The sequence below is a fragment of the Megalobrama amblycephala genome, linkage group LG1 (assembly GCF_018812025.1).
Source record: "Megalobrama amblycephala isolate DHTTF-2021 linkage group LG1, ASM1881202v1, whole genome shotgun sequence".
NCBI lineage: Eukaryota > Metazoa > Chordata > Actinopteri > Cypriniformes > Xenocyprididae > Megalobrama > Megalobrama amblycephala.
The window spans coordinates 69,677,178-69,704,327 of record NC_063044.1 but is presented as its reverse complement, the minus strand read 5'-3'; the positions used below and the strand labels follow the sequence as shown (position 1 = coordinate 69,704,327).

Sequence of the window (27,150 nt, the reverse complement as noted above, 5' to 3'; positions counted from 1 at the left end):
GCCAAAATGACCATGAGGAACCCTATGAGTACTGGCTTAGACTGAACAGAGCTGCTGATGATGCTGCTAGCTGCCTTAGAGAGCAGGGTAAAACGTTTGACAACCCCAGTGTTGAAGTCACACGTATGTTCATCAGACACTGCCCCAGTAGAGATTTAGCTCTTACCTTTAGATCAAAGACGATTGATAAGTGGTCAGCTCGCGAGGTTCAGGAAGTGCTAGATGAATACCACCTACAGAAGGGACTCAGGTCTTCTACTGAAAGGAGTAGACACATCAGCATGAACAAAGTCGAGGTTAGCCCTAACACTCCATTAGTTTCAGACGTCCCAGAACAGAAACCTGCTATAAGTCAAGACACCTCCACTCTAGAGAGGTTGATTGGAATGTTAGAGAAAGTGTTGCTTCAGGGACAAGGTTATGCTCAAGCCAATAAAAAGCCCTATACTAATAGAAGACTTCCACAGATTGAGGGCTTAAGAGACATGCCATGTAACATATGTAATGACAGCTCACACTCTGCCCTCACACACTGTCAGGAAAACAGACTGTGTTTCCTGTGTCACTTACCTGGCCATTCAAGACGCAACTGCCCGGAGGGTAGACGTCCTCCTCAACATTTTCAGCAGGAGAAACTGAATGATCTGCGCACAGGGGAGGACAGCGCAGATCAAGTGATTGAGCCTCCCACCTTGGATTTGACAGACATTAATGATTATGACAGATTGTGTCACGCCTACAGCAGCGTAGTGCCGCCAGAAAAAAACACTGATTGTGCAAGGCCTGCAAAGACTCTCAAAAACTGATAGCCTATTCTACACAGAGGTGTCTACTGATAGTGGTCATGTTCTTAGAGCACTGGTGGATAAGTGGCTCTATGGCGTGCACTCTAAGTGAAACAGCCAACAAAAAAATTTCACAGTCTATTCCTAACATTGAAGTGAAAACTGCTGAGGACTTTGTTATTGTTGGTTGTGGGGGTCACCTGGTCACACCTTCCGCCATGTATGACCTCACTGCATCAGTTTATGGCTATAAAGTGATAATTCCTGTTCTAGTGGTGCCAGGCCAAACTGATGACATGATCCTTGGCAGTAACGCCATCAAGTGGCTCATTTCACAGATGAAAGACACTGTTGGGAGACAAATTACCACGTCCCCAGTAAGTAGTGCCCATGCTAATAACTTTCCTCAATTGATATCTCTGTTGTCCTGCTCAGACAGATGTGGTGCAATGCCGCTTAAAGTTGGCACGGCAAGGCTCAAGAGATGTGTCGCACTACAACCGATGTCTGAACATTTGGTGTGGGCTAAACTCCCTGAATCTGATGTTTCTGCAGTGGGAAGTACAGTCATCATTGAACCCACTCAGTCCAAAGCCAGACCTGCTCAAATTCTAGAGGGGAGAGTTGTCACCTCATTATGGGGAGATGGCTGGGTTCCAGTCAAAATAGTCAATCCTACTGAAAAGCCACTCACCCTTAAAAAGAATGCAAAATTTGCAGATGTGTCATCCTGTCTCTCTGTGCAGGACTTTCCTGAGCCAGATCGTATCCAATCCAGTGCACAGTTCACACAGAGCTCATCACCTTCACCTAGGTCAGAGAATGAAATATCACAAATTTTGACTGACATGGGCTTGGAGGAATTGAACCTCTCTTTTTGTGAAGTCTCCTCTGAGTGGAAGAATAAACTGCTGCAGATCATTGAGCAGTATGAGTCCATATTTTCGAGGTCACAAAATGGACTGTGGTGAGGCAACAGATTTTGTACACAGAATCCGCCTAGTGGATGATAAGCCCTTCAGACTTCCATATAGGCGGTTCCACCATGCCATTATGATAAGCTTCGGACTGCTCTAAATGAAATGGAGGAATTGGGGATAATCCGTAAATCTCAGAGCGAGTATTCATCTCCTCTCGTCCTGGTTGTGAAGCCAAGTGGTGATCTTCGCATCTGTAATGACTTCAGGTGGTTGAATGCAAGAACAGTGAAAGACGCACATCCCTTGCCTCATCAGACAGATGCTCTCGCTGCACTTGGTGGCAATGTGTTCTTTTCAACGATGGACCTCCACGGTCAGGATTCTATAACATCAGAATGCATGAAGACGACAAAAAATACACAGCATTTTCCTCCCCATTTGGCCTCCATGAATATAATAGGATGCCCCAGGGCCTGACAAACAGTCCTGCGACCTTTATGCGAATGATGATGTCCATCTTTGGTGATGAGAACTTTACAAGCCTGTTATGTTATCTGGATGACCTTATGGTCTACGCGCCATCTGAACAGATTGCACTTGAGCGTCTACAGATGGTTTTCTCACGTCTTGCTGCCAACAACTTGAAGCTCTCACCTAAGAAGTGCTACTTCCTTCGCTGGTCTGTTAAGTTCTTGGGACACATCATATGTGGACATGGTGTTAAGACAGACCCGAGTAAAGTGCAAGCTATAAATAATGTGCAGGAAGCCGATCTGATGGAATCTGATATGGAGACACCAAGTGCTAAGAAAATCAGATCTTTCTTGGGAATGGTTCTCTACTACCACCATTTCATCGAGGGATGTTCAGCTAAGGCTAAGCCACTGTTCAGTCTTGTGGCTGAGCCTGCTACACCACACAAAAGAGGTAGAGGCCATAAATCGAAATTCAAGAAGGGCAATGTTAGACTGTCTCCAGCTGACTGGACTGTTGAGTGCAGGGAAGCATTCAAAACTTTGAAACATGAGCTTGTGCATAGTGTCACCTTGGCCCATCCAGATTTTAATGCACCATTCATCCTCGCTGTTGATGCCTCCTTTGATGGCCTGGGAGCCGTCCTCTCACAGTTGCCTCCCGATGGTGCTGTTGCCAGACCAGTGGCGTTCGCCAGCAAGACTCTATCGCACTCCCAGCTGAACTATCCAGCACATCGGCTGGAGTTTCTCACTCTTAAATGGGCGGTCTGCAACAAGTTTAGCCACTGGCTGAAAGGACGATGTTTCACAGTCGGATAATAATCCGTTAACATACATCTTAACTAAGCCTAGGTTGGATGCTTGTGAACAGAGATGGGTCTCAAAACTCGCAGCATACAGTTTTGATCTGCGCTATGTCCCTGGCCCTAAGAATGTGGTTGCAGACGCACTAAGCAGGGAGCCATTTGTCCAGTCATGCATAGGCCATCGTCTTGTGAGCGAACCTTATGCCTCATTGCTGAACCAAGTGGGTGGAATGGTGGATGAGACCATACAAGATGCATTTAGATTTACTGCTGCTAACTGCCAGTTAGTTGTTGATCAGTCCACAGATGATGCTGTTGTCACCCCGGCCCCCCCTCAGGGGTCCCTCTCCCTGCAGGAAGTTTCAGCTGTGCTAGAGGCACATGACTCCAGAGGTGTTAGCCGAATAAGAGGCACAGGACCAGTTATTTCTCAGCTTGTCAGTATCGAACAGAATGCCTCCCTACCAAGGAGTGAACTGGTTAATCTTCAAGAACAGGATGACGTCTTGGGCAGGGTTCTCTTTTACATCCAGCGTCACAGGAGACCCACTAGACGCGAACGTGCCAGTGAGTCTCGTAGAGTGATGAAAATGTTGAGACACTGGGCCAAGCTCTCCATCAAAAATGGTATGTTGTACAAAGTAAAGAAAGACAGGCAAATGAACATGGCAATCTACCAGTTTGTTGTTCCAGACTCCCTTAAGGCCCAGGTTCTTTCTGGCCTCCACAATTCAGCTGGTCATCAGGGACAGGCTCGCACACTCTCTCTTGCCAGGCAGAGGTTCTTTTGGACAGGGATGGAACATGACATCATCCGCCATGTGAGGAACTGCTTTCGCTGTGTGGTTGGGAAGAGCCCAGAGCCCAACGACCGTGCTCCTCTTGAAAGCATTTGCACCTCTGAACCGATGGAGCTCGTGTGTATCGACTTTTGGACTGCTGAGCAGTCGGACAAGAAGTGTGTAGATGTTCTGGTTGTTACGGATCACTTTTCGAAGCTGTCACATGCATTCCCCTGCAAGAATCAGTCAGCGAAGCAGGTTGCCCGTCGTCTGTGGAATGACTTCTTTTGCATATATGGTTTCCCAAAGCGCATCCATTCGGACCAGGGAGACAATTTTGAGAGCCGACTCATTAAAGAGCTCCTGGAGATGGCTGGTATCCAGAAATCGCATACCACACCATACCATCCTATGGGAAATGGAGTTGTCGAGCGATACAACAGGACTCTTGGGAACATGATAAGGTCCCTGCCTGCCCATTCCAAAGCCAGGTGGCCACAGATGCTTCAGATGCTGACATTCTGCTATAATTCTGCTAAATAAACGGGTTTTGCACCCTTCTTTCTCATGTTTGGGAGAATTCCACGTCTACCTGTTGATGTTTTGTTCCAGCACACCCTCATCAGCGATGCTGTCATTGGCCATCGTGAATTTGTCTCTAACTTGAAACGTGACCTGTCTGAAGCTGCACGCATCGCCTGTGTAAACAGTCGGACAGAGCAGGCTCGACAGGCAAAGAACTACAACCGCAAAGCAAAAGGGTCTCCCCTCACTGTTGGTGACAGAGTCTTGCTTGCAAATTGTGGTGTGAAAGGGAAGAGGAAAATAGCAGACAAGTGGGAATCCACAGTTTTTGAAGTTAAGTCTGTGAAACCTGGAATCAATGTGTACCGTATCAGTGACCCAGTGACATAATAATAATAATAATAATAATAATACATTTTATTTATAATGCGCTTTTCTGCAACCCAAAGTGCTACAAATAAATCAAATACAAAAACTACAATAAATGTAATACAAAGTAGAAACTGTAAATCCTAAAATAATCATTACAGTACAACACAATATAATATTACTCACAGTCCATAAAAGCAATTTTAAAAAGATGAGTCTTTAACAGCTTCTTAAAACTGGCTAGTGTGTGAGCATCTCTAACAGCAACGGGAAGCGCATTCCATAACCTGGGTGCAGCAACAGAGAAAGCTCTCTCCCCATAGATTTTAATCTATATGGAGGCTGCTGAAGAGTAAGAGAGTCAGCAGACCGAAGGGAACGAGAAGGCGTGTAGCGGGTCACTAGGTCACAAATATAAGAAGGGGCTGTTCCATGTATAGCTTTGTATGTTAATGTGAGAGTTTTAAAAGCAATACGTGACTGGACTGGAAGCCAATGCAAACTATAAAGCACGCCTGTGATATGCTGACGTGTTGGAGTATATGTGAGAAGACGAGCTGCTGAATTCTGGATATACTGCAGACGTTTGATTGATTTAGCAGGTAAACCAATGAATAGTGCATTACAGTAGTCAATCCTGGATGTAACAAATGCATGAATAAGCCTTTCAGCGTCAGGTGGAGTGAGGAAAGGCCTAATTCTAGCAATGTTTCTGAGGTGATGGAAAGCAGATTTTGTGATACTCTTAATGTGAGAGTCTAGTGTCAGATGAGTGTCAAAAATCACTCCAAGGTTACGAGCCTGAGCAGATGGAAGTACTACACTGTCATCCATAATCAAGTTAAGATTGCTACCCTTGTGAATAGCCGCCGGTGTGCCAATGAGTAGAACCTCTGTTTTAGAACAATTTTAAAAAGTTTTAAAAAGTTATGGTGCATCCATGCTTTTATTTCCTGCACACACTCTGAGAGAATTGTTGAGGTGAGAGTAGAATCAGACTTGGAGCTGATGTAAATTTGGGTGTCATCAGCATAAAAGTGATACCCCAAACCATATTTCCTAATAATTTGTCCCAAAGGTAGCATATACACACTAAACAATATAGGACCCAGGAGAGATCCCTGGGGAATGCCATGACATACCTGTCCAAGTTCAGATTTGTTGTTTCCCAAGACAACAAACTGGGTACGATCAGTGAGGTAGGATTTAAACCAGTTGAGCACCGTACCAGTGATACCAAGCCATCTCTCCAGCCTATTTATCAGGATAGAATGGCACACTGTATCAAATGCAGCACTAAGATCTAACAAGACCAGGATGGTGGAAGCTCCAGAGTCAGCTGATACAAGTAGGTCATTCATAACTCGAACCAGGGCTGTCTCTGTACTGTGTCCCTTTCTAAACCCAGACTGAAAAGGTTCAAAAAGCTTGTTTGAAGACAAGTGTGAATGAAGTTGTGCCACAACAACACGTTCCAGAACTTTAGCAAGAAAGGGTAAGTTTGAGATAGGTCTGTAATTAGATAGATCTGACTTATCACATCCAGGCTTTTTAAGGACTGGTGTAATAGCTGCAACTTTAAGGGCTTTTGGAACTATACCAGTAGTGAGTGAGGTGTTCACAATGTTCAAGATGAGGGGACTAATTGAAGAGAGACACCCCTTTAGAACAGATGTTGGGATTGGGTCGAGAGTACATGTAGTTGTATTCATTGCCATCACTAGTTTCAGAATACAATCATTAGTAACTATGTTAAAACTAGAAAATGCACTTTCAGGAAAACTAGGTGGAAAGGTCACAGGAACTTCAGAGCATTGTACCAAACTGATGGACTTATAGATATTTTCAATTTTTTCCATGAAGAAACTAAGAAACTTGTTACACTCCTGCACAGAGGAACAAATTGGTGACTTGATTGGTGCAAGAAGGGTGTTGATCGTCTTAAAAATCTTATTAGGGTTTGCAGCACCATCACTAATGATAGACGAATAGTACTTTGTTCTTGCTGCTTTGAGTGCTTCAGCATAATGACTCAAGTGACCATCGTACATAAGCTTATGAACAATTAATCCTGATTTCTTATACTGTCGTTCAAGCTGCCTATTTTTCATCTTCATGGCCCTTAACTCAGTGGTGTACCAAGGAGAGGATTTACTAAATGAAACAACACGTTCTCTCCTAGGAGCTAATTCATCCAAAGCAGATGACAAAATAGAATTATAGTGATCAACAGTTTCAACATCTGAATGCTCTGAAATCAGGCAGGAGAGACTGTCAAAGACATCCAGAGAAAAAGTTGTTCACAGAAACCTCCTACTCCCGGTGAATTTCCTCCCAGCAGGAGGTCACGACATTTTGGAGTCAAGCTGCTCATCAGATAATGAAAGTGCACAAAGTGTCCCTGTGGTTCCTGTTGACGTGCAGGACAGTGAGACAAAGACACTTGAGTGGTTACTGCAAATGGATAAGACTAATGATGAGGATGCTACAGACAGCCATCCCAATTGCTCACCTGTTGTAGCTGTGAGTGCCTCTCTCTCAGAGATTGAAGTGAATATAGTCCCACATGTTATGAGTGGGATTTCACAAACATCTGTTCCATCAATATCTGCGCCGCAACCACTTTCCCCTAGACCCTCTGTAGAATGTGTGGTGTCTGAGGTAGAACCCTCTCCGCCCTCAGTGGAAAGAGCTCATTGTGTCCCCTCCCCTGACCATGCTAGTGACGCACAGCAAGGTGCATTAGCACAGGACAACGTAGTTTGCAAACAGCCACCTCCACTCTGCACTAGGGCAGGTAGACTTGTTAAGCCCCCAGCTAGACTCATTTGTGAAATGAATGAACAGGTTGTAGATGACTCAGCTTCAACAGTTGATTCTTTGTTTTCTTTTGTGAGGAACATGCTTTCTGGATAGATTGCTTGTGTAGGTATATGTCTTAAGAGTGTTCGCACTAGTTTATCTGAAGTATTTGACAAGAATCTGCTAATGAGCAATGTTTACAATATGAGAGGTGTACACGGCATTTTTTGTGTCTTTGTTGGTATGGGGCTTAGCTACCCCCTTATTGACTTTCTCCCAAGTGGAGAGTTTCTAACTGACTTGAAACGCATTTGTTCCTAGTACGAAACAACTGTTTGGTATCTAATAAAAAAAAAAAGAAAAAAAAGAAATGTTTTTTTTTGTTCCCAATTTAGCAGGATTTAAAGGATTAGTTCACTTTTAAATAAACTTTTCTTGATAATTTACTCACCCCCATGTCATCCAAGATGTCCATGTCTTTCTTTCTTCAGTCGAAAAGAAATTAAAGTTTTTGATGAAAACATTCCAGGATTATTGTCCTTATAGTAGACTTGAATGGGCACCAAACAGTTGAAGGTCAAAATTAGTTTCACTGCAGCTTCAAATTGTTCAGAACAATCCCAGATGAGAAATAAGGGTCTTATCCAGTGAAACCAGTGCTCATGTTCTGAAAAACATTGAAAATTATGTAAGTTTTAACCAGAAATGCTCATCTTGAACTAGCTCTCTTCATCTTCTTCTCTATTGAATTCCAGCAGTGTAGATGCTGCTAAGCGTAATACTGCCCTCCACAGGCCAAAGTTTGAACTAATTTTTATATGCAATATGCTAGTTCAATAGTATATAACAATTAGTTCAAACTTTGGTCTGTGGAGGGCAGTAATACACTTAGCAGTTTCTACACTGCTGGAATTCTAATAGAGAAGAAGAAGAAGAGAGCTAGTTCAAGATGAGCATTTAAGGTTAAAACTTATATAATTTTCATTTTTTTCAGAAAATGAGCACTGGTTTCACTAGATAAGACCCTTATTTCTCATCTGGGATCGTGTTGAACAATTTGAAGCTGCAGTGAAACTAATTATGACCTTCAATTGTTTGGTGCCCATTCAAGTCTACAATAAAGAGAATAATCCTGGAATGTTTTCATCAAAAACTTTAATTTCTTTTCGACTGAAGAAAGAAGGACATGGACATCTTGGATGACATGGGGGTGAGTAAATTATCAGGAAAAGTTTATTTAAAAGTGGACTAATCCTTTAAGGGGGGTGTATGTAACATAGTTAAAAATGTTCAGGTTAAATCCTACTAAATGTGAGTATGGTACCACCTACTGTCACAAAGTGTACCTGCAGCGAATGCTAGTAATGACGAAGGATTATGGGTAATCCTCAAAGCAATGGAGGATTTCCCTTGAGGTAACGTGTCTATGAATGTCTGTGGAATAAACAATGTTAACTCACTTGAAAAGCATGTAAAAGTTAAGCTAGATTTATTTTGGTTGTATAAGTTGATTAATTTCGCCATGTTTTTATAAAGTCAACCATCTGGTTATGTGTTTTATATCCGATAGAAAGTCTCTCAGGTATAGCTAGCTAACTTTAACATGATGCAGTCTTTCCAGACAGAGCATGCGCTGTTTATCCACATGAGATGACTACTCAATACTGTTTTCCTTTGTCATAAATGCAGGTATGTTACCATATGTTGTTATAAAGTGTTATAATGTTTGAACATAAGATTGAGGTATTTTTTGCTGTTTGTCTGCCTCCAGCATGTTGAATTGTAACGAAGTTACACAATTGTTTACACATAACTGACTGTTAACATAAAATGGAAAGGTAACTGTATGAAATCTGTGTAATTTCATAGTTCCACAGAGGGTAATTTTTTACATTTTTGATAATACAATACACAAAGCACACAAACCCATCTTCTTTAATCTAATTTTGACTGTTAAAGTTTTTTTTAATTTGACACAATTAAAAATTTTACTACACCTGCTCAAAAGCAGTTTTTTAATTCATGATTAATCTTGCATTGCATAATGTGTGCTTATACAAACCACAAGTAAATCACATTCATATATTTAATATGGACAAAATTTTTTGTTTGCAATTTCAAGAAGGCTATATTTACATACAACTAACCTGACAGTTGAGTCGTTCATACAGGTTTTGTAATGAAAATTAGTCTAGTTTTTGCGGTAGCCCTGTATATTTCTATGACATAACTGTCAAAGAATAACTAGCTGGTGAAGTGGATTCACTTGTTGTAGAGTTAATTAAAGTTATTATGAGCATTGTTATGTTTAAAGAAGTCTTAACAAGTCAGTATACCGGGATAAACAAGCAGTTCATTCATAAATATGTAAGATTGCACTGTGGAAATAAAAACTGAAAGTCAAAAGACAACGGTGCATTTCTTTTCAATTAATCGTCCAGCATAAATCAGACAAAAAAAGCATTACTGATATGTTGTTCAACATCTCAAATGTTTTATTCGCTCAGTTTATAAATTATCAGTATGCTGGTTTGAGCTGGTTCATGCTGGTCCTATGCTGGTCCTAAACTGGTCCTGGACCAGCTCAAACCACCAGCATACCAGCTTCAAAACATACCAGCTTCAAAACCTACAGTAAAGTGTGTTTTTTAAAATGTTTTTTTTTCAACAGGGATAACAGACGTGCGTGTTTATTTTAGTTATTCCGTCAGTGAAACAACACACTACAGCCTGTAAAACTATGAAATAAATATCAGTAATAATGGTAACTTAAATTATAAGAAAGTTAAATATTTAAAAAAAAAAAAAAAGAAAGTTTATTTTCACACAAAGATGCATCATATAGCCAAAGTCCTGTTTGCTCTGCGCTAGAGAGGGATAGGGACCCAAGCAGGAAAGACCATTTCTCTTTAATAATATCTTCATGTTATCTCCTGATGTTACAAGCAACTGACACTTGTTGTAAAAGGTCTGAAGAGAGAGTTTAATCCTCCGCAGGTGCAAGACATTCAGGCTGCCAGAGAAAACTAAACTAAAAATCACTGGTGTGTGAAATGCGCTATACAAATAAACTTGACGCATCTTATAAAGTCTAATAACAAACACAAACTCTGTTAAATAGAAATTGACATGCAAGCAAAAAGGTTGTCCTACAGTGTTTTTTCTACTTTACCACAGTAAATAATGCAAATAATGTGAACGCTTAAATTTTTGGACTTACGTATATGGGATCAGATTCCCTCCAATAGTATTGTGGTCACGGATCAAAAAATAATAAGTGTGAATCAAAAATGTAAAAACACATGTAAAAATATATAGCACAAACGTAAAAAATTAATGAATCATTTTGCATTATTTTTTAAGTATGATCTATATATTTTTACATGTGTTTTTACATTTTTGATTATTTTTTGATCCATGACCACAATACTATTGGAGGGAATCTGATCCCATATACGTACCTCATTCGGCATGAACCAAAATGTTTCCATGGCTGCAATGTCACATTTAATTGCAAACCTACGATTTCTTTTGTAAACAAAGCTTTGTGCTTCACTCGTGTCATATTCAAGTAAATGCCACAGCCCTATCAGTGAGTACCGAATATACCCGGATTCTATCGATTGGTACTACAGAAATAAGGGTATCGTCACATTTTCAAAATTTCAGTACTGGTACTTTTGACAACACAATACTGATCTAAAATAAAATCATTATTACAATGAAAGTAAATATTTCACTCACCAGAAACAGTAACACTGAATAACTTGAATAAGGATTTGCCATTTCTGATGATCTTTAGTCTGTATTCTCCAGTGTGGATCATTTTTATTTTCTTGATGGTGAGATCTCCAGTCTGATGATTCAGATCCACATTGTCTTTAAGTCTAAAATCCCTGCACTCAGACTCTACTTCACACTTCTCTTCTGTGTTTTTAGCTAAGAGCCAGTTGTGATCTCCAAACATCCAGAATATCTTTTGGTCTCGTGTCAGTATTTCAGTATTGACACGTAGAGTCACATCTGCCCACATCATCACTGACACTAACTTCACTTCATCTGTCAAAGAAACAGAAAAATACAGAAGAGAAATCAGAAGCAGAAAACCAACAGCAGCAGAAATAAACAGAAGAAACATTGTCATATCACACCTGACATACTGAATCACAAACACATCATTTACTCTATTTTAAGTTGAAAAGAGCTCAACTTGTCATTGTAGAAATCTGAATGTAAGTATAAATCTCTACAGCTCATGTGTGTTTGACTGATGAAACTGTGTTGAACTCCAGTCTGTGTTTCTAAGAGTAAAAATCCACTCAAATGACATGAAATATGAGTGTGTTGAATTGTGTTTGTGTGAAGAAGCGCTTCTGAATGTTGGATTTGTGATCAGATAATGACTGTACTGCAGTTCAATAATGATCAGGAATAATGAGGAGGATTGTGACTGATAAAGTTGATCAAACAATCCTGCAGACAGAAGCAACACAGTCTGTGTGAAGAACAGTTTCAGAACAGACAACAGCATCTGAAAGAAGACTGTCTGAAGCTGCTTCATTGAGGAACCACATCTGTCTGAAACACCACAAACCAGATCTGACTAAATACATTAATAAATTAATTCATTATTATTCAATTAAAATTAATTAATCTGAAACTGCCTGTATTTACAGTTGACTTCATGAAAAAATACCACATGACCTTTTTGAGTCTTACAGCTTTGATAAAATAGAGACACATTTGAACACATTTTCAGTCAAGAATGATTTAACTCTGTACATTAATTCCACTAGAAGGTCTTGTATGGAAGTAATTTAATGCCAAATGTTTTTGAAATAAAAAGCTTGTTGAATTGCACTAATTGAAAAAAAAACATGCATCACATTAGCTGTGCTTGCATTTAGATGCATTGTATTTTTAAGGCTTGCATTTTTATAGGCTAAAATTCAACATGGTCGTATATTTAAGCTGTGAATATTTCAATTAAAAATATTTCACACACATTTTCATTATTAAAAATTCAATCATTTATTTTCACCTTTCAGATTTCACTTCCAAAATATTCATTCTGTTTAAAAATACAATCTATAAAATTCGACTAGCAATTTTCAGTCCATTTTATTTCGCTTTACAAATTCGCTTCCACAAATTCAGTGGTTCAAATTCGACAGAAAATTCAACATTTCACATCCGGGGAACTGCAGGAAAAGCAGTAGAGTGCCGATGCATGATCTCCATCTGCTGTTAGTCGACTTCACCAGCAGGTGCCGCTAGCGGCTGTTTACAAAGACGAGCAATGGCTAGTAAGTCATCATTCATTCATAAAAACGGATTTACAGAAATGGAGCAAGCGGTAAGTGAATGTGGGATGATTATCAGGGCCAGTATAAATGCAGAAAAGCTGATAAAGACACAAAAGCTGCATTTATGTTTAATTCAGTGTCTTTACGGTTACTTTCCCTGTTTAGTCTACATGTAAGCAGCTTTCTCTCCCGTGAACGAGATTATAACGTTATTGTCTGATGCTGGTGTACAGATCATACATTAAATCTGAGGTAGACATATATTTCTCTCTGTTGTTTAGTTTCCTTAACTTTATATCGCAGCACTGTGTTGTAATACTATGGTTTCCCTCATCCGTCATAGGATTCCCCTGCCATCAGGACATATAAAACTCTTAACACAGCTTAATGGACTCGTACAGTGATATAAAAGAGCAAACTCGCACCTCGTTTGTGATGAAAGTTATACTATATAGGCTCCAAGAAAGCAGATACTGGCATAAAGTTGTTTTGACGCTGAACGTTTGATTTTCGCAAATTTAGGGACTGTCTCTAAAGTTACAATATTGGTATTCACGTTTCTACCTTCAGTAGCGTTTAAAAAGAATGATTTACAGTCACAAAACCATCTCTAAAGTGTTCACCTAGGTGTCAGGTAATGCAAACCTTTTAGATTTTTGATGCTTATTAAAATAAAAGGTAACACTTTATATTGTAGTTAGTTAATATGAACTAATAATGAACTGCACTTCTACAGCACTTATTAATCTTTGTTAATTTTAATTCCAGCATTTACTAATACATTATTAAATCAAGAGTTGTATTAACATTAGGTAATGCACTGTGAACTAACATGAACAATGAACCGCTGTAATTTTATAAACCCTAACAAAGATTAACAAATACAGTAACAAATGTATTGCTCATGGATAGTTCACGTTAGTTAAGACATTATGATCCATCCATATTGTAAAGTGCTTCCAAATAAACTGTCAAGTAATATGTGAATATTGCTATGTATTTCACTACTGTATGGGATCATACAAAAAATGCCATAATTTAAAGCTCAATAGCATTTGACGAGAATGATTTACAGTCACAAAACTACCTGTAAAGTGTTCATATGGTGTCAGGTCGAACAGTGATGCGCCCTTCTCTCTCCCTCTCTCTCTCTCTCTCTCTCTCTCTCTCTCTCACTCACTCACACACACACACACACACACACACACACTTGAACTCACACAAACTCTTGTACGCACATGCACATGCATATTCAAACACACCCCACTCAAAGTACATGCATATTATATACTATTTCTATTTTTTAACACTTTTTCATTTTTCCTGCTCATATATTATCCTGCTTATACAAATTTTACATTGTGTTGCCAAAGCATTTATATGAGCAGGAAAAATAAAATTAACTAAGTAGAACGAATTGTGTGACGAATGTGTAAAAAGAAAAAAAGAAAAGAAAAAAAGTATGTGCATGTACTTTGAGTTGTGTGTGTGTTTTTTTTTTTGTGTGTGTGTGTGTGTGTGTGTGTGTGAGAGAGAGAGAGAGAGAGAGAGTAGGGCGCATGCACTGTTCGACCTGAGACCTAGGCCGCATTTACACTGCAAGTCTTAATGCACAGATCCGATCTTTTGACCATATCCGATTTTTTTGGACGACGTGCTTACATTTCTTTTAAAAGTGACCTGTATCGGATATCTCCTTTTTACACTGCACTTGGCAAAACATGCCAAAAATAGCCTATATGACATCACAAATCAATTTCAATGGTACACTGAGATTAATTTATTGACATGAATTCATACAGAAACCCTTTTAATGCAATAGTTACATCCCTATATAAAAAATAATACAAATTCTTCACGACATATGCAGCTCCGCTGGAAGCGTGCAAATTGAATAATACTCGGAGACGGGTAGATATTCACAGCTTCATGGGCTCGAACCCGCCATCCTATACTTTTTTCTTTTTTTTTGTCATTAAAACCAATGCGTTCATCAGTGACTGTATATCAAGGGCAGTTGCAAGTTTGTGTGCTTTTTATTTTGTGGTTTCAATGGAACGAATAGAGTCTCCACAACGGGACTGAAGCGCGCGTCTGTGCATGAGCCGTCGTCACTGACAACAGCGGCAACGAGCACTCAGTGCGATTTCAAGAGCAACACATTTCAACGTCAGATCGCCTTTTATTTAACACAAACAAATGAAATTAATAATCTACCAGTCAACTAGAGATGCTCCGTTTGTTATAGGTATGTCTGTACCGCGAAATGTTAAAAAACCCTCACTTTTCAATGACGCAGGAGTCGCATTTACAGGGGAATATCCGATCTGTACGTTTACACTGCAGGCGCAAACGCACATATCCGATTCATATCTGATTTATAACCACATATGAATGAGGCCTGAAACCGATCTGTGAAAATCGGAATCCATGCTCTTTTTTCCTGCTTACACGGTCGTGACTCATATCCGATCTGTGCCACATGGGAGGAAAAAATCGGAATTGGGTCACTTGAACCGTGCAGTGTAAATGGGGCCCTAGATGAACACTTTAGAGTTGGTTTTGTGACTGTAAATCATTCTCTTTAAACGCTACTGAAGGTAGAAACGTGAATACCAATATCGTAACTTTAGAGACGGTCCCTAAATTTGCGAATTGACGTTCAGCGTCAAAACAACTTTATGCCAGTATCTGCTTTCTTGGAGCCTATATAGAATAATCTACATCACAAATGAGGTGCGAGTTTGGTCTTTTATATCACTGTACGAGTCCATTAAGCTGTGTTAAGAGTTTTATATGTCCTGATGGCAGGGGAATCCTATGACGGATGAGGGAAGCCCTAGTATTAGTACAACACCGCGCGGCTGAATTAAACACTGAATTAAACATAAATGCAGCTTTTGTGTCTTTATCAGCTTTTCTGCATTTATACTGTCCCTGATAATCATCACACATTCACTTACTGCTTGCTCCATTTCTGTAAATCCGTTTTTATGAATGAATGATGACTTACTAGCCGTTGCTCGTCTTTGTAAACAGCCGCTAGCGGCACCTGCTGGTGAAGTCGACTAACAGCAGATGGAGATCATGCATCAGCACTCTACTGATTTTCCTGCAGTTCCCCGGATGTGAAATGTTGAATTTTCTGCCGAATTTGAACCACTGAATTTGTGGAAGCGAATTTGTAAAGCGAAATAAAATGGACTGAAAATTGCTAGTTGAATTTTATAGGTTGTATTTTTAAACAGAATGAATATTTTGGAAGTGAAATCTGAAAGGTGAATATAAATTATTGAATTTTTAATAATGAAAATGTGTGTGAAATATTTTTAATTGAAATATTCACAGCTTAAATATACGACCATGTTGAATTTCAGCCCATAAAAATGCAAGCCTTAAAAATACAATGCATCTAAATGCAAGCACAGCTAATGTGATGCATGTTTTTTTTCAATTAGTGCAATTCAACAAGCTTTTTATTTCAAAAACATTTGGCATTAAATTACTTGCATAGTCTTGATCCTGACATTACAGTGTGTTGATTTCTACGTCAGTATAGATCTACTGGAAGCTGCTCACAAATGGTCAGTCCAGGCCTGCATAGACTTCAATATAAACTATATCAGTCCAAAATATGTTCTGCGATAAATATTTTCAGTTTCTAGACTATTTTAAGTCATAAAGTGAGCTGGAAATATTAAAATTTATTGGCTTCGGCAGGTAGGCTGTGTGATGATTCATGATGCCTCTGCCTTCAACAGAAGGCGCTCATTATCTGATTTTACATAGATGTACCGGTTTTCTCCCAGTAGGTTAATATACAGCCTGTTATGAAATGAAAGAAGTTTTCAATAAATATTTTTAATGAATAAATGAATAAATCCAACCACCCCTGTGACAGATTTAAGTTTCATTTCAATGATCCGTGACCGACAGAGGAGCATCTTACTGGCAGGGATTAAATCTTTAACAATGTCTGGGATAAGAAAATCTAAAGTGTAGAATTGAATGCACTTTGAAATAGTAAAAGATGATCCAAAAATGCAAGTTGTGCCAACAGCTCATGTCCTACCACTCAACAACAACAAACACTGCGGCGCGTTTCTGCCGGTCAACGTGAACGAGCTGACTAGCGCGAAAAAGTCCCATTGGCTGTTTCTCAATTCCAAGAACGCAAAGAACGGACTTGCGTTCTCGTGGAGTCCGCTCTTGCCAACCGACCTTGAAAGAACGAACTCGGAAGGACGCGAGGACACAGAACGCATCGTTTGAGAATTGAGATGTGCTGTGATCTTGTTGCTAAACTGACCGTCCCAGCATATTATAAGTGGCTAATGCACAATAAATACAACATAACATCACAAACAAATGTCATAACCTATTTAAAGATTTCTTTCAAATTATTATAGACATTTTCACATAATTTTATATCTTTTTATTTCACTGCATTTATTTATGAAAATAAGTAGCCTTTACATGCTTTGTCAGTGTTAAGATTATTTGTTATATTTCATTAAAAATACTGGAGGTTTTCTTCAGGTTATCACTTTATTAAAAATAAGCAAAACAAACCATTTACTTTCACGAGCCGTCATGTATTTGTAGCGGGAATCTCATAAGTGAGAACGAGAACTTTAAAGCTTGCAGGCTTCCGTATGTCGACCGCCCGCAGCGCCTTCTGGGATTTTTAAAGGTTTGATTCTCTCAAGTTTGCATTTGATGCATCCTCGATATCAAGAACACATCCGGGTACTTTAATGCATTCTCTGTTCTTGCGTCCTTGAGAATTGGAACTGTACTTCGACGGTTAATGATGAAGTAGAGCAAGAACACAAGGACGAAAGATCGCTGAAGAACGCACATTGAGAAACATCCATTGACTTTCAATGGCGGAATGTTCAGAAATTTAAATTGCAACTGTCACTTTCTCACACACACACACACACACACACACACACATGCAGGCCCTTAGAACCCTTTCTCTCACTCACTCACTATTGATCACAGTGTCATAGAGACAAGGGGGCGGGCTCATTTCACTCAGGCAACCAATCAGTTTCTCAGGATCAATGTGAAACTATCAAGCCACACCCTAGCAACCAAAATCCAAAGAGGGATATCTTAGCAACCAAACAAAGTACCCTAGCAAACGTTTATCAAGACCTGTATCTCTGCATCAGAGTCATGGCGGTTGGCTCTTTTGACTCATGCTAGCAAACTGGACTTCTAACATGCTACACATGCTAGCAGTGAATAGCTACATGCTAATAGTGATTAGCTAAGTGCTAAAGTGGGCTAAGAACTCTAAAAAACTCCATCTGTGTGACAATTACCAACCACCTACAGGGTTTCCCCTACCATTATATAAGGGGGGCGCCCCGCCCTCCTAACGGCTCGTCCCGCCCCCCTTGAAGGTCAAGTAAATTTGATTTGATTTTCTTTATAGCGCCAGATTACAATTTGTTATTTTATTAAACAAACTAAATAGCCCTTAAGTAATATGTCTTATTTCCACGATGGCATGTCTTTTCTGTCTGTGTTTGCGAGTTTACAATTATCCCAATGAGTGCGCACGCGCGCACACTCGCACACAAACAAACACTTGCGTCCAAGGGCGTAATTTCCAACAGGGACTGTCAGGGGGACAGGGGGGTAGATTAGTTTATGAATTTTTAACTGCACGCCGTCATGGAGGAGCAGAACACAGAGAGCCTGCCTGTGTTGATGCGCGCGTTCGCGTCCAAGAACGTTGCGTGCACACTCTAAAGTGAAACGCTAGAAACGGCAACAGATGACTTCATGAAATGAAAGAAATGAGATGTGAGTTGGTTGATTCAGTAAATTAGCTCAGGTCAGGATAATCATATTTTCTGTCTACACCTGTTGATGTTAACCTTGACTGAGCTAACGTTAACATACACTAGTGTGATACATTAATGTGGCGGCCCGCCACAGTCTCAAAATGAAACGGAAATTAGGCTTGTCGCGATATTTAAATAACGCCTGATAATTGCGCTCTTTTATACGGCAAAAGTGCGAGTAATTGAGCTAAAGAGATAAGACTAGCACCAATTAGGTTTTTGTGCACTATATTCAGTGGCGGCTGGTGCAAAAAATATTTGGGGGGGTGCAAAAAAAAAAATTTTGAAATGCAGGAATGAATAGGCTAATTGTTAAATATCCATTTAACAAGTGATATAATCATTTATTTATCTAAAACATGGAAAATTCAGTATTTAAAGCATGCCATAGGGCTGAGATCTACAAAAAATATCTGTATTTAATTAAAAAAAAAATTATTTAAGATCCTGCCCAATATTGTCCTAGAAACAATGTTCATATTGAAGGCTATAAAAACAAACATGAATGTAACTGTGTAGTATATGCTATACATTATGTGCAAAAAATCACATTAGGCCTAGGCTACATTCAAAAATTGTACCTTTACAATCTAAAAACAAAATGTTTTTTGAAGCAGAAATTAAATACACTAAACTAAAAATGAAAATAAATAAAAACAAAAGAACAGACTAATAATTTATTATTATTTTGATTACCCTAGAATAGTCACTTTACACAGTTACTGCTATCGTACAAATACACTTAGTTGTAGGTTCGAAATTCTACATATGACATAATGTAGAAATTAGAAACAAAATTATGTTCGCCAACAAAAACAAATTTTCAACAAATATTTTGAGCAAAATGTATTTTACTCAGATTGAACTCCGTCTGTTCGGCGCGCGGCGGCGCTCGTTCACGGAAGTTTGTGCTTGCTGAAGGCTCGTCCACGCCTGAAGTGCAAAATGGAAATATTTTCTCGACTTTCTAACTTTTACAGTTGGAGAATATGTCTGTGAAATGTAAATTAGGAAATTATTAAATGTCACTTCATCTTAAAAAATTATTAATAGAGGTATGTTTGTTTCCACCAATCGCTGCACAAGTTAAGGTTATGTATGATGACGAAACACGTTAGTGCGAGCCCTCCCGGAACCCATAGAGATTGCATTGCAGTGCCTGCAGTTCGAAAAAAAAGTTCTTTGAATGGAAGTCTATAGGAGCAGTCGGGGCAAATCTCCGCCAGACTGAAATGCCCAAAAAGAGGCGGTACTCCACAGAGCGCAACTCGACGCTGATTGGACTATATCCAGAGGCAGAACAAACAGCCTAGCAGTGACAGCTAGCGTAACTCTGTGGTTGAATGTGATTGAAAAATTCGTCCCTTTCTCACTTTGGTGGTGCGTCGCCCTACTGCCCTAATGAAGAAACCGCCCCTGACTATATTCAAAGTCATCTGAAGCCATTCCATAGCTTCATGCGAGGGACAGAAGAATATGTACATCGTTAACTTTTAAGTTCATGGTCAGAAACTCATCTTTATTGGTCAGCTTATAATTATATATTTTTATTCATTTGTTGTTTTCTGGATTGTCAAAGAGTGACCATTAGTTGCACAAATACAGATGTATAGATACAGACCCCTGCTAATAAATTAATTCAACAAAGGTAACCTCTTTTGCTACATATTTTAATGGTTTAAATGTATACTCTACATGTTTGACCACTTATGAACTATCATTTAGCCTACTATATGTTGTGTTCGTGACTAATGTGCCCTACCATCACCAATAAATAGATACTTTTAGAGCACAAAATTGTTTACAAGACAATTCTTTTTCTTCATTGATCTAGTCACTTAATTTGGCTCTCAGAATGCACCAGATTTATGCATTTAAATTTAAAATGTAAAAAATGTTCCTACAGGGGGGCATGTGAATAACTTTAATGGGATAATCAGGTTCAGATAACTAAATCAGAGAATATCATTGGGCAGTTGGATAATTTATTTTTAACAGTGGATTCAGGTACAACTCAATGCACAGACTTTTTCTTTGTTCAATTTGGATACTGAACACGGATTGGAGCTCTTTTTGAACTCTCAAAGTTCACCAGATTAAGGAATTCATCTTTAAAATGTACAAAATTTTCTTACGGGGGGGGGGCATGCCCCCGGACCCCCCTACAGGGTCTGTGTCCCCCCCTCCCCAAAGCTGTAAACCTAGGGGAAACACTGACCTAGTAACATCATAGCAACCACCCAGGTTACCATAACGACTGCCTAGCAACCACCCAGAACAAACTAGCAACACCTTGGCAACCACCCCAAGTATCTTAGCAACTGTCCAGCAACCACTTAGGTTACCATAGCAACCACCTAGCAACCACCCAGAACACCCTAGTAACCGCCTAGCAACACCTTAGCAACTACCCAAAGTACCTTAGCAACTGCCTAGCAAGACCCTAGCAACCACACAGGTTACCATAACAACTGCCTAGCAACCACCCAGAACAACTTATCAACCACCTAGAACACCACAGCAATTGCCTAGAAACACCCTAGCAACCGAGTTTTGCCACTGCAAGCACCATTCACATTTTCTTCAGGAAATGTACATTCTAGTATATTCTGTTCTAATTCAATTCTGTAAATTAATTTTTGATTGTTTTTCAGTGCATCAATGTTGCGCTGTAGAGTTAAAGCTTGCTCGCACAGGCAATTTAGACGATTTAATTTGATTTGTCGACATGCAAAAAGCATCTGCAGTGTGGCCTTTCTGCAGTTATTTATATTTATTTTTAAGATTTATTGATCTAAAATGTTTTCATTAATTCTCTTCTGTATCTTTGTGTGGTGTCGTGGCTGTGAATATTTACCCACATTGCCTTTCATTTCAGTTTAAAAAAAAGAGTGGACTGCTGTTTTTCAAGTTTTTTTATGCAATTTTCCAATTTTTCGCTCAAGTTTATTCACAACTTTGTATATAAACTTGCAGATTGTATTTGTGTGAACTTAGAATCAATCTGCATTAGAACGCCACCTTCAGGCTGAATTATGTAAGGACACAACACTGAAAAAGAGTGTCTGCATGTGTTCAGCAATTACAATGTAAAAGCTTTATCTAACGCTATAACCCAGAATCTAGCCCAGCTAAATTTATGGTTAGGAGCCAATACTGTTATCTACTGTACATATCCAAAACAAACCAAGTTTCTAACTTCATTTACTGCTGTTTAGCACTGATAAATTAAGAGTGTGACTAAATAAACTTCACATTGTTCCTCATAGCTGCATGGAAAACAACTGTTATTCAAATAATATATAAAATATGCTGAGCAAATGTCTACCAAATACCTGACTCTGTGCAAGCATACCTACAAAAACTGATGCTGTTTTAAAGGACATGACATACAACATATCACCAAAACTGAATGTATGTGGAAGAATGTAATCATTATAACATTGAGTGACTCACCAGTGACAGAAACAATGAATCTTTTGTTAAAGTTCTGCACAAGTCTTCTGCACATGTTCTGTACAAGTCTGCCGCCTCTGATCTTCAGTTTATAGACTCCTGTGTCTTCAGTACTGGTGTTTGTGATGGTCAGAGATCCAGTCTCCTCGTCCATCTCCAGTCTGTCTTTGAATCTCCCATCAGAAACAGTGATCTCTCTAGTCCCTCTTTGGATTTCAGCTATGACAGTCATCTTCTTTTCATCTCCAAACAGCCACTGTATCTGATCATCTTTGTTTATTTCAATGCCAGGGGTTAGAGTGAGAGATTCTCCCTCTATGACTGTCTTCACTTCATGTGACAGCAGCACACAGAAACAGAGAAAAGAGGAGATTGTAAGAGAGTGAACTGAAGGACTGAGAAGATACTGTGTGACTCTTCATGAGCTTCTAATAATCACTTTATCATTTGATGACATCTAAGTAAAGATCTGCAACAATGCAATAATGTTTCATGCTAGCATACATTCATTTGTTAGAGGGTTAGTTCACCCAAAATGAACACTGTCACTTAATTACCCTCATGTCATTCCACACCCATAACTTTTGTTCACCTTCAGAACACAAATGAAGATCCTTTTAATAAAATCTGAGAGCTTTCTGTCCCTCATTGACAGTCCACATAACTACTGTTGTCAAGATCCAGAACTCTAGTGTAGACATCATTAAAATAATCCATGTGACTCCAGTGGTTTATCCTCAATTTATCACACAAACGCATACCGGAGATTGATATTTTGTAAATAAAGTCATAAATTATGTTTTTTGTGCAAACAAAGCACTCATTTGACTTCATTAAACTGAGGTCAAACCACTGGAGTCACATGAATTACTTTAATGATGTCTTTAATAGTGTTCTGGACCTTGAAAGTGGTGGTAGACTGTGAATGGAGAGACAGAAAACTCTCAGATTTCATCAAAAATATCTTAGTTTGTGTTCTGAAGATTAATAAAGGCCTTACAGGTGTAGAATGACATGAGGGTGAGGAATTAACTAAAGAAATTAAATTTTTGGCTGAACTAACCCTTTAATAATTCAACACTGAAATAGCACTGAAAAAAAAAATCAGGTTTTAGTCAAAGGAACAAACTTGTTTGTAAACTGTTCATTCAATATTTTGCTATATTAAACATCTGTTTTAATTACACACTCATTGTCACATTCTGTCATTATTTTCTCGTCCTCACGTTCTTCCAAATGAATGACTAGATTCTGAAGAGTGTTCCTGCAGCTCTTTACCATGAAAAGATAATTATAGAGGCCTTCAATGTAATGACAGTTTATAGAGGCCTTCATAAAGCTCAGAAATGATATTTAAACACTAGAAATGCAGTTCATCTGCTACAAGCCTTCTGAACCCATATGATAGCTTTGTGTGCAGCTTAAGTGTTTGTTTCCTCAAAATCTTTTCTTAAATCTTATTTTTCATAGTCAAAATGCATCAAGTTCACCTATGAAACATTAAACAACTAATTCATCGAATTAGTCATCGAAGACAGGTAATCTGGTGGTCTGTTTGTGCCCAAATACCTTTTGTGTGACTTTTTGAGAGCTTTAGTGAAGGGGAAGACAATCAATGAACAATTACTCATATTTCTGTCTGTTCACACACAATCACATGACTTAATACTTCCAATGAGCAAGTAACCGAGTCACATGATACTTTTAGACAGATGACACTTGCTTCTTGTTTGAGAAACATGAGCTCTAAAAACTACTGTGTAAAGTGCTCCTGTTTTCAAAGACAAAGCTGGGCTAATGATGAATTTATATTTTAGAATAAATATATCTCAGTCTTTATAGGGAAAAATATCACTAACTGACCAGAGATTATGTGGTAATAGACATGCAAAATCTCTTGACATTTTCTTGTGTTTCAGTTTAGAGTTTCTGTATTAATAGTCTATGATGTCCAAATGAATGAAGAGCTCAGGCAGCCCCGATAAACCTTAAAATGACAGAAAAAGGACAGCAGGATGATTTTAAGGCTGTTTCTGCTAAATTGCTCAACCTTCAATAGCAGAAAAACAAAACTACATGAACTACATAATCAAAAGACCTTAAATTCAGCATTTTAAACAGACAGAGATTCAGTAATTAGTATTAATGTAATTCAGCTCAACTCTGAACAATCATTTAAATCACTGATTACTGCACTAAATCAACCACAAGCAGAACTGCTAAAAAGGTAGAAATATTGATTGTGAAAAATTGTATTATACATTTAAACTGTACTGTACTACAATGAAGCTCAATATTTTTCCTCTTGCTGTATCAGCTGTAATACTTACTCATTTGCTTTTGTAGTTTAGAGACTTTGTGAAGATAGTAAAAAACACCAGCAGCTGCAGATAATACCAGCAGCAGAACAACAACAAGCCCTGCTACAGCAGCTGGAGACCAACCTGGTGCTGGAACAGATAAAGAGAGACAGACATTAGTGTGAATGAGTCTGATCTATAACAAACACTATAAACATCAGCACTATATAACCTGAGTGAAGGTCTGATACTGTAATGATAAAGAGTCATTAGTGTGAATGAGTCTGATCTATAACAAACACTATAAACATCAGCACTATATAACCTGAGTGAAGATCTGATACTGTAATGATAAAGAGTCATTAGTGTGAATGAGTCTGATCTATAACAAACACTATAAACATCAACACTATATAACCTGAGTGAAGATCTGATACTGTAATGATAAAGAGTCATTAGTGTGAATGAGTCTGATCTATAACAAACACTATAAACATCAGCTCTATATAACCTGAGTGAAGATCTGATACTGTAATGATAAAGAGTCATTAGTGTGAATGAGTCTGATCTATAACAAACATTATAAACATCAACACTATATAACCTGAGTGAAGATCTGATACTGTAATGATAAAGAGTCATTAGTGCGAATGAGTCTGATCTATAACAAACACTATAAACATCAGCACTATATAACCTGAGTGAAGATCTGATACTGTAATGATAAAGACGGTCATTAATGTGAATGAGTCTGATCTATAACAAACACTATAAACATCAACACTATATAACCTGAGTGAAGATCTGATACTGTAATGATAAAGAGACATTAGTGTGAATGAGTCTGATCTATAACAAACACTATAAACATCAACACTATATAACCTGAGTGAAGATCTGATACTGTAATGATAGAGTCATTAGTGTGAATGAGTCTGATCTATAACAAACAGTATAAACATCAACACTATATAACCTGAGTGAAGATCTGATACTGTAATGATAAAGAGTCATTAGTGTGAATGAGTCTGATCTATAACAAACATTATAAACATCAACACTATATAACCTGAGTGAAGATCTGATACTGTAATGATGAAGAGTCATTAGTGTGGATGAGTCTGATCTATAACAAACATTATAAACATCAACACTATATAACCTGAGTGAAGATCTGATACTGTAGTGATAAAGAGTCATTAGTGCGAATGAGTCTGATCTATAACAAACACTATAAACATCAGCATCATATAACCTGAGTGAAGATCTGATACTGTAATGATAAAGACGGTCATTAATGTGAATGAGTCTGATCTATAACAAACACTATAAACATCAACACTATATAACCTGAGTGAAGATCTGATACTGTAATGATAAAGAGACATTAGTGTGAATGAGTCTGATCTATAACAAACACTATAAACATCAACACTATATAACCTGAGTGAAGATCTGATACTGTAATGATAAAGAGTCATTAGTGTGAATGAGTCTGATCTATAACAAACACTATAAACATCAGCACTATATAACCTGAGTGAAGATCTGATACTGTAATGATAGAGTCATTAGTGTGAATGAGTCTGATCTATAACAAACACTATAAACATCAGCACTATATAACCTGAGTGAAGATCTGATACTGTAATGATAAAGACAGACATTAGTGTGAATGAGTCTGATCTATAACAAACACTATAAACATCAGCACTATATAACCTGAGTGAAGATCTGATACTGTAATGATAAAGAGTCATTAGTGTGAATATACAGTGGGTACAGAAAGTATTCAGACCCCCTTAAAATTTTCACTCTTTGTTATATTGCAGCCATTTGCTAAAATCATTTAAGTTCATTTTTTCCTCATTAATCTACACACAGCACCCCATATTGACAGAAAAACACAGAATTGTTGACATTTTTGCAGATTTATTAAAAAAGAAAAACTGAAATATCACATGGTCCTAAGTATTCAGACCCTTTGCTGTGACACTCATATATTTAACTCAGGTTCTGTCCATTTCTTCTGATCATCCTTGAGATGGTTCTACACCTTCATTTGAGTCCAGCTGTGTTTGATTATACTGATTGGACTTAATTAGGAAAGCCACACACCTGTCTATATAAGACCTTACAGCTCACAGTGCATGTCAGAGCAAATGAGAATCATGAGGTCAAAGGAACTGCCTGAAGAGCTCAGAGACAGAATTGTGGCAAGATCTGGCCAAGGTTACAAAAAATTTCTGCTGCACTTAAAGAGCACAGTGGCCTCCATAATCCTTAAATGGAAGACGTTTGGGATGACCAGAACCCTTCCTAGAGCTGGCCGTCCGGCCAAACTGAGCTATCGGGGGAGAAGAGCCTTGGTGAGAGAGGTAAAGAAGAACCCAAAGATCCCTGTGGCTGAGCTCCAGAGATGCAGTCAGGAGATGGGAGAAAGTTGTAGAAAGTCAACCATCACTGCAGCCCTCCACCAGTTGGGGCTTTATGGCAGAGTGGCCCGACCGAAGCCTCTCCTCAGTGCGAGACACATGAAAGCCCGCCTGAAGGACTCCAAGATGGTGAGAAATAAGATTCTCTGGTCTGATGAGACAAAGATAGAAATTGGCCTTAATTCTAAGCGGTATGAAATCGAGGGAAAGATGAATGCGGCCAAGTACAGGGATATCCTGGACGAAAACCTTCTCCAGAGTGCTCAGGACCACAGACTGGGCTGAAGGTTTACCTTCCAACAAGACAATAGGTGTGTTCGACATCGG

General features: G+C 38.6%; 1 protein-coding gene across 5 annotated transcripts in view; it reads right to left on the bottom strand.

Annotated features, from left to right (window-relative positions):
• The window catches only part of LOC125246458, a 140,655-nt gene that overhangs the window by 78,300 nt on the left and 35,205 nt on the right, over nt 1-27,150 (bottom strand). For all 5 annotated transcript variants that reach the window (XM_048157433.1, XM_048157440.1, XM_048157457.1 and 2 more), the window contains 3 exons: nt 24,419-24,538; nt 22,089-22,418; nt 11,210-11,524 (listed from right to left, as the gene is read on the bottom strand). In XM_048157433.1, the coding sequence (XP_048013390.1) occupies nt 11,210-11,524; nt 22,089-22,418; nt 24,419-24,538 (765 nt within the window). The remainder of the gene's footprint in view (nt 1-11,209; nt 11,525-22,088; nt 22,419-24,418; nt 24,539-27,150) is intronic.